Source organism: Galeopterus variegatus, unplaced genomic scaffold (genome assembly GCF_000696425.1).
Source record: "Galeopterus variegatus unplaced genomic scaffold, G_variegatus-3.0.2 Scaffold10018, whole genome shotgun sequence".
NCBI classification, from domain to species: domain Eukaryota; kingdom Metazoa; phylum Chordata; class Mammalia; order Dermoptera; family Cynocephalidae; genus Galeopterus; species Galeopterus variegatus.
In genome coordinates, this window is record NW_007736129.1 from 32,919 (window position 1) to 46,007 (window position 13,089).

Sequence of the window (13,089 nt, forward strand, 5' to 3'; positions counted from 1 at the left end):
TTCCAAATGAACAATAGGTTCATGCCTATAGAAATATGAGAATCATTAAATTTTTAGTTGATTAAAAGTTTAATTGTTAGATTTATAAGTTTTAAATATAATTGTTAGAATTTTTTTTATAGTACTTAAAAGTTAAAAATATATATAAGGTTTGTTTAACACTTTGTAACCACAATCGCTGCCGTCTCAATTTTGAGTCAGACATATAATTTATGCTTGCTGGTAGTAATAAAGTTTAAGATTAATACGAGGTCAAGAAGAAAAGAAACACAATGGTGAGAAATGTCAAGAACAGCGAGTCACGGACTAATTGACCACAACAGATATAATCACCAGAAAGAACTGGCTGACCACTGAGTTTTATTTAACCTTGTGGATTATTAATTTTATGAGAACTGATGTATTTTTAAGAAAAAGTTTCCGTTTAACTATTGGTTTAATAATTTTAAAGATTTATGTAGTTAAAATGCCCACATTAACCCCCCCGTGTTGTGTAACAAATAAAAATGCTGTTTTCAGCCTGAAGGCTGCTTCAGCTGCTTTAGCTGCTCTGGCTGCAACAGTGCTGACAGCCCACAGAACGAGAATGTGCTTCAAAGGAACCAAGGTCTCTGCCTGTGTTTGTTATTTTCGCCGACTCCTCATCCCTTTTTCAAGGGCCCCCAACTCGACTGGAGCTGGTCTCCGGCACTAATGTACAAAATAACATGATTAAATAATGCAGCCTCTCCTACAGGAAAGCTTAGAGGCTTTTATTCAACTGAACTTTACTGGAAGCCTACTGTACATTAGGCTCTATGATGGGAGGAGGCACTACAATGATAAAAATCCAGGCTTTACTCTCATGTATATCAAACCTAGTAGAAGAAACATAATGATAAAGAAGTAAATGCAATTCAATACAAAAACCGCCATAGAATTATGAAGAAAGTCTTCTGGGGCATAAATGAGAGAGAAACTTGCTTTGCTGGGAGGAATAAGGAAAAGGTTGAAATCATCACATTTGAGCTACATATTAAATAATGCATGTGTTTGATTGGTAAAGAACAGATGAAACACAGGCTAGGAATTCAGGAGGGAAAACAGTCCAGCAAGAGACAATAATAGTGCAAAGGCATGCAATGGTGAAAGAGAATGGTGTATTAAAAAAAAAAATGAAAGTATGTCATGGTTGTAGTGTAGAGAAAGTAGGAAATAAGTGAGAGAGAAGGTGGGAACGGTAAGAGATCAAACCAGTGAAAGACTATTCATGCTACATTAGGAATTTTGACTTTAGTCTGTAAGTGATGAGAAATAGCAAAATCTAAGATAAGAAGCCAATGATAGTGTTAGCATTGGCATGGTGGCTGTATGGTAATGAGGTGGAGCAGATGATAGATCAGTTAACAGTCAACACTTATTGATCATTTAGTGTATTTAAGTCCTTTACATACATTTTCACATTTAATCCTCACAGCAATCTTGTGGACTAGAGATTATCATCCTCATCCCCATTTACATAGAAAGAAACAGAACCTCAGAAAGGTTAGTAACTTTCTCAAGGTCAAAAAATTAAGTTGGTGGTAGAACCAACCTTTGAACCCAGATTTATTCTATCTCCATGGTCCATCACACTAAATGCCTATAAAGAATCCAGGTAAGATTTAGTAACTTTCTCAAGGTCAAAAAATTAAGTTGGTGGTAGAACCAACCTTTGAATCCAGATTTATTCTATCTCCATGGTCCATCACACTAAATGCCTATAAAGAATCCAGGTAAGATAAAATAGCCTTGAACTCTAGCAGAGAACTGAAAGGACACTAATAATTTAGGAGCAAATTTAGAGATGGAAACAATGTGACTTTGACAGTACTTATGGGGGTATGATGGAGAATGGAGGGGGGGGATGGTTATGCCATTTATATTATTAGTTATATGAGAGTAAGAATAGGTTTTGAAAGAAAAAATGACTACTTTGGTATTAGACATGCAAAATCTGGGAACTTGCGAGACATCCAAATAAAGATGTTTAGTAAACAAATAGAAATACAGAGCCAGAAATGTCAGAAATAGAAATACTGAGTTAGGAATTATAAAAACAAGCCTATAGCAGAAGCCAAGGGATTAAGAGACCAAGCAGTAAATAAAATGGGATGAAGGACAGAAACCTATGGGAAATATTTAAAGGTCAGGCAGAGGAGGAACAAGGAGCCAAGAAGAGTGATAAGGAATTATCTGAGATAAAAAAGACAGGGGAGGTCAACTGTGTCCCAATGTCAGATCATCTGATAGAATCATAATAATCATGAGGGATTGCTGCTTCTAACAATATGGCTTTGATAAAAAAAAAAGTCAGCATAAAAAATATGTGGAAATGTGAAAAATGATAAACATCAGGGGTTTGACAGAAACCCTGAAATGCAGGTAGTTTTCTACTTGAGTGAGCAATGATGCAATGCCCATTTTAAAAACTCACTTCCCCCCAACAACCTTCAGAAATTGCTTAAACATAAAAAACCTTTTTATAACTCTTCCCTTTTTAGCTTACTATATGTGAACAATTTCAGAGATCTCAAAGTTTTCTTAAGCTTTTAAATGGCTAGAAGAGTCTAAAATCGGCTAGAATTAGGTCTATACACAAATTATAATTGCCGTTTATACAAACAGGAAACCTAAATTTCCAGTAACACAGAAATAATTAAATTATCTATATTTGGAATAAGTAGCTAGATTTAATACCTAAATGAGACTATAATCTAATGTTAAGTAAAAAATATTACATTGCAAACACTACGCCAAGTTTTATAAAGCTATAATGTTGCTTTTGTATATACTGGAATTAAGTTATTTTATTTTATTTTTTTTTGCTTTTTCAATGAAAACAATGTGCTCATAGTAATCAAAAAGTAATATAACATTAATAATTAGAAAGACACAATAAATGATATTAACAATTTACCTGAAATTCATTCACGTATTGTGCCATCACAAACTCATGTCTTTCACTTGATAAAGGTTCTGCGAGAACATCAGGCAAAGTTTTATGAACCTGGCTTTTCTTCTGTGAAGCAGTCCCATTGAGGTGACAATCAAAACCTATGTTCCCAGGAAGCTGGAATCTCTGATCCTGAGGTCCAAACGGTCCCATAGTCTCATCAGGCCACACTGTTCGAGAGCCTGAAGAACAATAACAAAATGTATCATTTTCTTCTTAATAGTCCAGCATATTAGTAAACTGAAAGAATGTTCTTACAATTACCTATTTTTATTTTTTACCTAAAAGATAGATCTTTGAAATCTGCTTTCCTGTGTGAATATAAATTAGTTAGTTTCATGTTATTTCCAAAACACTAATTAAAGCAACCAGTTGTCGGCTCATAGGCAAGTCCACTACTAGGGAAGGATTCAATAAAGTACTGTAATCTATACTACGGAATGCTTGACGGTTATTAAAAAGAATACAGTAAACCTTTATGTACTGACACTGAATGAAGTCCAGGATATACTGCATGAAGAGAAAAAGCTAAGTCAAAGAATAACATGTATGACAACATTTATTTTATATCCTCATATTAATGCTTCTAAATAAAGAGAAAAAAAGATCTAAAAGGAAAGACACGAAACTTAAGAGTAGTTATCCTTGGGGAAGGGCATTCAGCTGCTATTCCTTGGTGGTACACAACATTAATGGGCTGGGGAAAAAGTTGTACATTATGTAACACAATGCTATTTTTAACAGCCACAAGTTAATGTGGATTATAAATTCAGCCAAATAGACCACATTATTCACTTAAAACTTAACAAATATACTAACTTATAAAAAATTCAAAATTAAACTAATAATTACTAGAGTAGGGTTTGGTTTAGAAAAAGGGAGAGACAACTCCTGTGCACATTACTTGGCAATAATTAGTTTATAATACCCTGCCAGAACTGAGTGACTGAAAACAGCCATGTCAATATGGCTAACTTATTGCTAGATCATGAGTGCCAGCATACTTTTCTTCCATGCTTATGACAGACATCACCCATCAATCACAGAACTCTTTGAACCTAGACACTGTTTTTTTAATACCCTGCCAGAACTGAGTGACTGAAAACAGCCATGTCAATATGGCTAACTTATTGCTAGATCATGAGTGCCAGCATACTTCTCTTCCATGCTTATGACAGACATCACCCATCAATCACAGAACTCTTTGAACCTAGACACTGTCTCAAAATTCTCAACGCAAACACTCTAGCCAAAGGCTTTTCAAACTTTTTCTTGAAGTACTTAAGAATCATCTTGGATCTTGTTAAATAGCAGATTCTGATTTAACAGGTTTGGAGTGCAGCTCAAGATTCTGCATCAAGTTCCCAGATGATACTGGTGCAGATCATGCTGTGTAACAAAGCTCTAGACAGCCACTAATCGACTAGATAGACCGGAGTAAGTTCATAAGATAAGATCTGTTAGATATTTCTGAACAAGATGTGTTTTAAAGACTATTCAGGTCTAACAGTCTCTACTTTTCTTTAGAGAAAATAAGTGTCCCATATTAATAGGGGATTTGAGTACATCTTTATATGCTTACTGGTCATTTAGGTGTTCTCTTCTGTGAAAGGCCTATTTCACATCCTTTTGTTTGTTGGTTGGTTTTCTATTGATCTATAAAAATTTTTCTTATCAATTTATAAAAATTCCATATATATTCAGAATATGAACTCTTTACATAATCTGAACATCAAATCTTTCATTTATGATACATATATGGTTAGTCTTCAGGTGATATAAATTTAGGGAGTCATCAGAGATGGAGTTATAAAAGAAAAACAGGGCAAGATGGAAAGCAGATTCTGATTTAACAGGTCTGGAGTGGGGCTCAGATTCTGCATTTCTAACAAGCTCCCAGATAATCCCTGTACAGAACATGTTGGAATGCCCAAGTAAACACAAATAACTTGTAAGTAATAAGTTCCATAAGAAAATGATTCCATGCATGATACCTTTAAGACACATTAGGTTAAGTTTCTAAGGTCCTTTAATATTTTTGTGTGCATTATAAACCTCCAAGATAGAAATATGGTAGGTAGCATTTCTTAAACTTACAGAACCCTTGAAAAAAAAATCTTGAACAGTGATTCATAGCTTTGAGGATAATTTGGGAACTGCTGCTGAAAGTAGTGAGATAACCAAGGTTTATCAAGAAATTACAATATTTTGGAATGATTAGCACGACAGTGGTGTGCAAAATGGATTAGAAGTAGACTTTGTAGACAGCAAGTAAGTTATTGATTGAATAAATACATAAAAAGGGCAGCTACATTTAAGAAATTTAGCAAAGAATGGCAGGAAGTAGTAACATGGTTTAATAGCATCAAAAGGAGATTTGTTTCGGGGACGATTATGTGTGTTTGCATATAAAAAGAAACTAAAGTTCAAGAAAATAAATTTTAGAAACCAATATTCATTCATTCTTACTTGTTTTACATTGTAGATTTATGATAATACATATTTAGGAAGAGTTCTGACTTATTTTCAATGGAATAAATACAATTTTAGAAAATCTGTAAAACCTTAAGAAATATTAGAGGGAACAAAACTCAAAATTTTTTTGAAACAGTGATATAAGTAAAGTACTAATACCTTTTACTTACATATATCTGGAGGTGCAGTGGCCACATGAGACTCATCAGAACCTGAAGATCCTGCAGTTGAAAAAGCTTTGGGATTGACAACTCTTTTAACTAAAGAGCAAAATCCTGGGAGATAGGAAACCAGTCTGGCTCTGTTACAGAGCACCTAAGAATGACACAAAAATTAAAATTATGTATTCTGGATATTAATGTTACACATACCTAGACATTATCTGGCCTATCTTCAAATTATGATACATCTTTTAAAAGCAATATACATTCCACTTTTATTGAATACCTACTATGTGACAAGAATTTTGTATTTATGGGCCGAGCCCGTGGCGCACTTGGGAGAGTGCGGCACTAGGAGCGCAGCAGTGCTCCCGCCGCAGGTTCGGATCCTATATAGGGATGACCGGTGTGCTCACTGTGGCGCACTTGGGAGAGTGTGGCACTAGGAGCGCAGCAGCGCTCCCGCCGCAGGTTCGGATCCTATATAGGGATGACCGGTGTGCTCACAGCACTCACTGGCTGAGCACTGTGTGGCCGGTCTCAAAAAAAAAAAAAGAATTCTGTATTTATGATTTAAAAAATAAAGACAAATATTTAAAAAAAAAATAAGTTTTTTTGAGTAAAAGTGTATGTCTTTTTCAATAAAGCCTAGAATTCAAGACTGCCACACGAGAGAATGGGAATCTCTCAGATGTGCCTTACTTAGCTACAACACTAAAAAGGTAGCACCACTAGTAAGATTCTTCTATCCTCAAAAAAGAGAACTTTCAAAACCTCTCCGTGGACCAAATCTGATTTACTTTCTCTTTTCTTCTTTTTCTGCTATAAATTGCACTAATAACATCCCATGCCATTCTTTCCTCTTGGTTTGATGGCAATGTCCCCTTTCCTCCATTCTGGCACATACCTTTGCGGTACATTTTCTGATCTTATGTTCATTTCCTAGATTCTGGGGTTATAATGGACGAATGTGTAAATATCTTTCCTACATATACTTTTTGCAAAATACTTGGGTCAGAATAATATAATGAAGGGTTGCAAAGTATTTCCCAATACAGACCACTGTTTTGGTAAATAAATTTTTAAATTAACACAGCCATACCCATCTGCTTATGTACAGCAGTCGCCTCTTGTCCATGGTTTTGCTTTCCATGGTTTGTTACCCACAGTCAACTGAAATGAACAATTCACTTAAATTTTAAATTGTGTGCAGTTATGAGGTATGTGAGGAAATCTCACTCAGTCCTGCTTTGTCCCGGGACATGAATCATCCCTTTGTCCAGTGCATCCAAGCTATAGATACTACCTGCTCATTAGTCACTAAGTAGCTGTCTCAGTTACAGACTGACAGTCACAGTACCACAGTGTTTATGTTCAAGTGACTCATATTTTACTTAATGATGCAAAGTGTGGAGTAGTGATGCTGGCAATACTGATATGCAAAGTGAAGCAGTAAAGTGTTTCCTTTAAGAGGAAAAGTGAAAGTTCTTGACTTATTAAGGGAAGAAAAAAAATTGCATGCTGAGATTTCTAAGACCTAAGGTAAGAATCTTCTAACAGTGAAATTGTGAAGAAAGAAAAAGAAATTCAGGCTAGTTTTGCTGTCACACCTCAAACTACGAAAGTTACAGCCACAGTGAGTGGAAACTACATAGTTAAAATGGAAAAGGCATTGAATTTGTGGGTAGAAGACATGAACAGAAACATGTTCCGATGGACAGCAACTGGGTGCAGTACTATCCAGGGTTTCAGGCATCCACTAGGGATCTTGGAAGGTTTCCCCTGTGGATAAGGGGAGGACTATTATTGTCTATGCCTGCCATACCTTTCACACCATATGGCAGAGTTAAGTAGTTGCAACAAAGACTCTAAGGCCCACAAAATCTAAAATATCTACCATCTGGTCCTTTACATTAAAAAAAAAAAAAGAAATTGGTTTAATGGAAAAGATAAAAGACCAAACAGTATATTATCATCTGTGAAATGCTATTATTAAGAGATCCTTGGTAGAGTAGGCAAAAGGTTTCATGGAGGAAATACTAGGTTTTCAAGAAATAGTAGAAATTTTCTGGGGAAAGGCACATTTCAATGAGTGACTTTCAGGAACAAAGGTAGTCATAAACATATACTCAAAAGACTGACAAGTTGATTGAGGGTGGGTATAAGAGAATGCGGTAAAAAGTAAGCTTGAAAGTTAACTTGTGGGCAACTATAAAGGGTTTTATCTTTGACACAGATAGTAAAGGGACTGTTACATCAAGATAATAAAGCAGAATTTTAATCTGTAGGCAGGGAAAAGTCAAAGTAAACTGACTGAAAATAAGGAATACTTTAAGGAATGTACCACTGAGGGCAATATAGAGAAAGGACTGAAGTAGGGGTAGAGAGGTGGTATGAAAACTAGGTACCAGGATGTTGTACTAGTCCAGCCATTTGATACTTTGGAATCATTCTTCTTCCTTTTCACATAGTATTCTGAAATCCAACCTATTTGTTCTTTACTACTTTATTGCTCACCATAAGTATAAGAGAGCACATCCTAACTTGTTTTTCTATCTCTCTGACATAGTTTCTCACAAATTTTACCCTCCCTTCCCTTATTCTACTCTTTAATCACGTAAAAATATCTCCCCAACATTTCCTATATTTCTCTGCATTCTGCCTTTTTCCCTCTCTTTCTAAGCCTGACAAATTTCTACTCCTCTTCAAGACTTGGATAAATATAACTTCCTTTCTGATATATGTCTCTAGAACACAAAGTCTATCTCCAGAGCATCCTGCCCACCTGAAAATTTAAGCATACTCTCTTGGGGTCCACACACAACCCATCCAAAGAGACAAAAGTGATAATTATTTGGCTTTTTACTTACTAGACAAACTCCGACTTCTGGGTGTTTCTATAACATAAATTTGCCTTTACAACTGAAGATATTTAACAGAATATACCTCAGGATCATAGGCAATTTAAAATTTCAAAAATATTTTGAGCAAAGTTTCAAAATAATAAAAGGTACAATAAAAGATTATCTGAAGGGGGGAAATATGCATTTAAAAGCATGTAAAAGTGAATAGATGTTAGCGATTATGGGGCCAGTGTGCTAAGTGCTTTAGATTCATTGCTTAATTTCAACAAAAATTCTATATACCACTAACACTAGTTTTAGTAGGATTATTCAAATATGATCTGCAATCATATTCATACTCACATTGCTTCACAAACAAAAACAGAAGAAAAAGAAAAGACTATCCAAATTATTTTGGAAACTGCTTAATATTAACAATTATTTTAGTCTGATTACTGAGGACATTAGATTCTGTTTTGACATTTTTTCCTTGATGGTAACCTTTTACCAAAAGTTATATAATAAAACATGAGTTTTGTTCCCAGCCTAAGAAAACCCATTACCAGATTTAATTTTAATGGCAAAATTATTTAATTCACCTAATGAAAGGGATAACTGATGATAGTACTAATTTGTTTCAAACCTTACCCTTTAACCTATAAGATTCTCAAATCTCTTACTGTGGAAGTAGAATATTTTGTCACAACTTTACAGATTTTACGATATTGAGTTAACTGGTGAATATAATAATTAAAAGTGACAGCCAATAAATAAATAAAAAATTACAAGTGAATTTATTTTAGTTTGAAGATAAGTGTGTATTTTATACATGCTTAACTTCATATGGACCTAGGATTCTAGACTTGGGAAGATGATAAGCTATTAAGATTTTATCATAAAATACTTATTATATATAAAGAGAAATAGCCTTTTGGGCACTGTCTTAGAACTCGGTCCTGATTTTGGTCATGTGAGGAGAATACAAGGTCTGTTCCAGAGACTGAAAACTGGTGGTCGACAAAGTGCATTCACATCCATCCACAGACATTGTTGTGTGGCCCACAGTGTTACAAGAAATTTGAACTGGATACCAACATTGACAAATTACAAGATTTCATACAAAACATCCAGGTTTTTGGCTTTTCTTGAAAACTCAGGAGATACAGCAGCAATGGATTCACATACCCAAATAGCATTTGTTAGCAATAAATCACTATGGCTAAGGGAAGGCTGCTCCCTTTATATTAGAAATGTATATTTTAGTTTGTAACAGTCCCCCCAAGAGGCCCCACCAAGGCCTCTTAATTATCTGTCTAGACTCAAGCATAAGCATTTAAGACCCTTGCTACGTAGGTTAACTAAACTGTTGAAGACACACATGTGCACATTTCATTAATAACACCTGCTCAGAATTTACAATGCATACAAATTAACACAAACTTTTAAAGTACATTTGAATACTAAAATTTAAATTTATTTTAATATGAACTTCTAACAAGGGATTTATAAAAATATTTTCCAAAATATTCACCCTACTGAACTAATTTATTCAGGTAAGCCAAAATAAAGCCATGTCAAGTATTAGCATTCTATTCTATTTCAAACAATTTCTCTCCTTTGAAGATACCATGTCCTTCTTTTACAACATCTCCTTCCTGTGCAAGTTATGACAGGGAAAAATTCACATTAAAACTTGGCCAAGATTGGTGATCTATTTTTATGATTTGTCTCTATAGTCACACCTTTAGTCTCTACTATATCATGTATAATTAGAGGAATACCATCCAGGCTAATTGCTACCATATTAATATGCTTAACACGCAGTTCTGATTAAATCACCACAATTTAAAGAATAAAGTCTAAATTACTGGCTTTGGCATTCAAGGATTTCTATTACTTGGTCCCAACCTCACAATCTATCTCCAACTAATCTCTTTCACACATCTTACATTCAGACAGGCAGAAATGACTATTTCTGAAAGGAATGGAGTTGGAAGTTCTTTGAATACACTCCTCCACTCTTCCTACCCAAACCTTATATCAAAAGCCCTCCCATCTTTCAAAACTCAAGTTAAATTCCTTTCCTATCAAGTGATCCCAAACCTCTACCTTACTCTTTACAAAACTCTAAATCTGCACTGTACCTTTGTACAGCTTTTTAAAAAATCTCTTACTTTCTACTTTTATTGCAGCTGTTTTCATCTATGTCTTATGCCCCTCTACTATATGAATTCCTTATGGTAGGATGTGTCTAATTAATCACTGGGCACTTATAGTCAGTAAATATCTCTGGTGTGTNCTTTCAAAACTCAAGTTAAATTCCTTTCCTATCAAGTGATCCCAAACCTCTACCTTACTCTTTACAAAACTCTAAATCTGCACTGTACCTTTGTACAGCTTTTTAAAAAATCTCTTACTTTCTACTTTTATTGCAGCTGTTTTCATCTATGTCTTATGCCCCTCTACTATATGAACTCCTCATGGTAGGATGTGTCTAATTAATCACTGGGCACTTATAGTCAGTAAATATCTCTGGTGTGTGTAAATAATATCCCCTGTTCTTATTCTGTAGGATTTGGAAGGTCACTTCCTATACTGAAACTGCTACAAAACCTTCAGTTTAGCTAACCAAAGAGATAAAAGGGGGAGGGAGAGCTTAAAAATAGATTCTTAATATTTTCTGAAATAATGTCTTTTAAAAATGATGAAAGGTTCCCTGCATTGAATTTCTGTCTATAAAAAGGAAATCAGAGAATAAGTATGTAAGTATTTGAGAGAATGTTTGTGGTCAAATTACCTTCAAAGCATAACAACATAACTTCGCACCCCCTGGTTCCTTTCACCTTTTTGATACGTTAAGTCTAATATTACGCCACCACTGCCATCATGATTAAACCCGTCCCTCCATTTCCTAACAAGTTCCCAAAACAGTTTACTATACTACTGATTCTTAAGAGACGACTTTACTCACATTGGCCATTTCTAGCGGAGGGAACAATCGCAAAATACCCTTCCTTTTGTAAAGTTATTCCTGGGAAAAGACAAGACAAAACAAAACAGGCTAGTTAACAGATTAAACTCTAATAACACAGCTCGCGTAATGTCACTATTTCCTACTGTGTATGCCTCCACCAAGACAGGACCAAGGTCCAAGCTCAGGCGTAACCTCGGGAGGCCAGCACTCGCCCCTGTCCCTACGGGGCCCGGATCCCTGCCCGGGGAGGCTGTGCAGCTCGGGGCCCTCCCGGTTTCTGTCCGCTGAAAACCAACTCAGACTAGATCGGGGCGGGGAACAGGGAGCAAACGGCCTGGATTCAGAGTCCCGAGGGTCGAAGCAGGTACTTTAACATAAGTCAGGGCTATGATGACAACAAAGGTTTGGGCTGAGCTGGAAAAGTGAAGAAGCGGCAGAACAGACAGAGCCTGAGAACGGCGTGACGGGACAACTGAAAACAATGACAGGGGCCCTGTGGGAATAGAGGCAATACGGAGGGCTGTGGCCCAAAGACAGGCGGATTTGGAGGGGCAAACGCGGGCGGAAACCATCCCTACCAGTCACCACCGCCGCCTCCAGCTGTCCCAGAACCCGACTCTTCCGCCGTCAAAATGGCGGCGGCGGAGGCAGCGGTGGTAACGTCGACGCCTGCAGCGACCAGGCTGAAGAAGTTGCTTCCGAGCGCATCGATGGGAAGGAGCGTCGAACCGGTGATGCGCACGCGCATGATAGACCTACTCAGAGCCGACCTTCGATTGGATAATTCGGAGCAGACGATATGGGAGGGGAAAAGGTGGCGTGTGGGTGACCTGGGAGGGTGGAGGGAAGGGCTCCCGTGCTGGGTTAGGTGGGTCGATTCATTTCGTTCATAAACTCGTTAAGCCGTTTGACAGATTCTTCCCTCCCTAGGCCTTTCGTACTGCTTCCCGGAGGTGGTCTTATGCCCTTTGTATCATAGTTTATTTTCCATGAATAACTGTATTTGAGCATCGGGCGCTTATCTTTTTCTCTTTGTGTCTTCAGCCCTATCTCAGTGCTAGGCTCTCAATAGGCTTGATTAATATATATCAGACGACTTATTTATAAATAGTATACAATTTTCATTTATATATTTTTGATTTACTAAAGCCCGTACTTTATTCTGACTTCCTTAGTTTTTGACCTAATACCCTCTTCTGTTCCAGGATCCTATCTAGAGTAGAGGTTCCTCTAGACTGTGATAGTTTCTTAGATTTTTCCTTGCTTTTGATAATGTTGATATTTTCAATGTGTATACATCATGTATTTTGTGAAATGTCCCTCAATTGGGGTTTGCCTGGTGTTTTTCTCATGAATCTATCGATAATGGGTGTTTTGGTTCTCATCACATTGTATCAAGGGTACGTACTGTAAAGTGTCCTTCTCATCACATTATATCAAGGGTACATACTATAATCTAACCTTTATCACCTAGTTGAGGTAGTGTCTGTCGGGTTTCTCCACTGCGAAGTTACTTTTATCCCTTCCCTTTCTACTATGTGCAGCCCAACCTGTAGGAGTGAGAAGTTATGCTCTACCTGTTTGAGGGCAGAGTATCTTCATAATTATTTGGAATTCTTCTGCATGGGAGATTTGTCTGTTCCCCATTTATTTATGTGTTTA

At 36.4% G+C, this 13,089-nt stretch overlaps 1 protein-coding gene across 1 annotated transcript in view; it reads right to left on the reverse strand.

Annotated features, from left to right (window-relative positions):
- Positions 1-12,064, reverse strand: part of MMADHC (methylmalonic aciduria (cobalamin deficiency) cblD type, with homocystinuria) — a 22,571-nt gene extending 10,507 nt beyond the window's left edge. The window contains exons 1-4 of the mRNA XM_008594021.1: positions 12,006-12,064; positions 11,425-11,484; positions 5,620-5,764; positions 2,939-3,156 (exon numbers count right to left, since the gene is read on the reverse strand). Coding sequence (XP_008592243.1) covers positions 2,939-3,156; positions 5,620-5,764; positions 11,425-11,433 — 372 coding nt within the window. The 5' untranslated portion in view covers positions 11,434-11,484; positions 12,006-12,064. The remainder of the gene's footprint in view (positions 1-2,938; positions 3,157-5,619; positions 5,765-11,424; positions 11,485-12,005) is intronic.
- Positions 12,065-13,089: the final 1,025 nt, after the last annotated feature.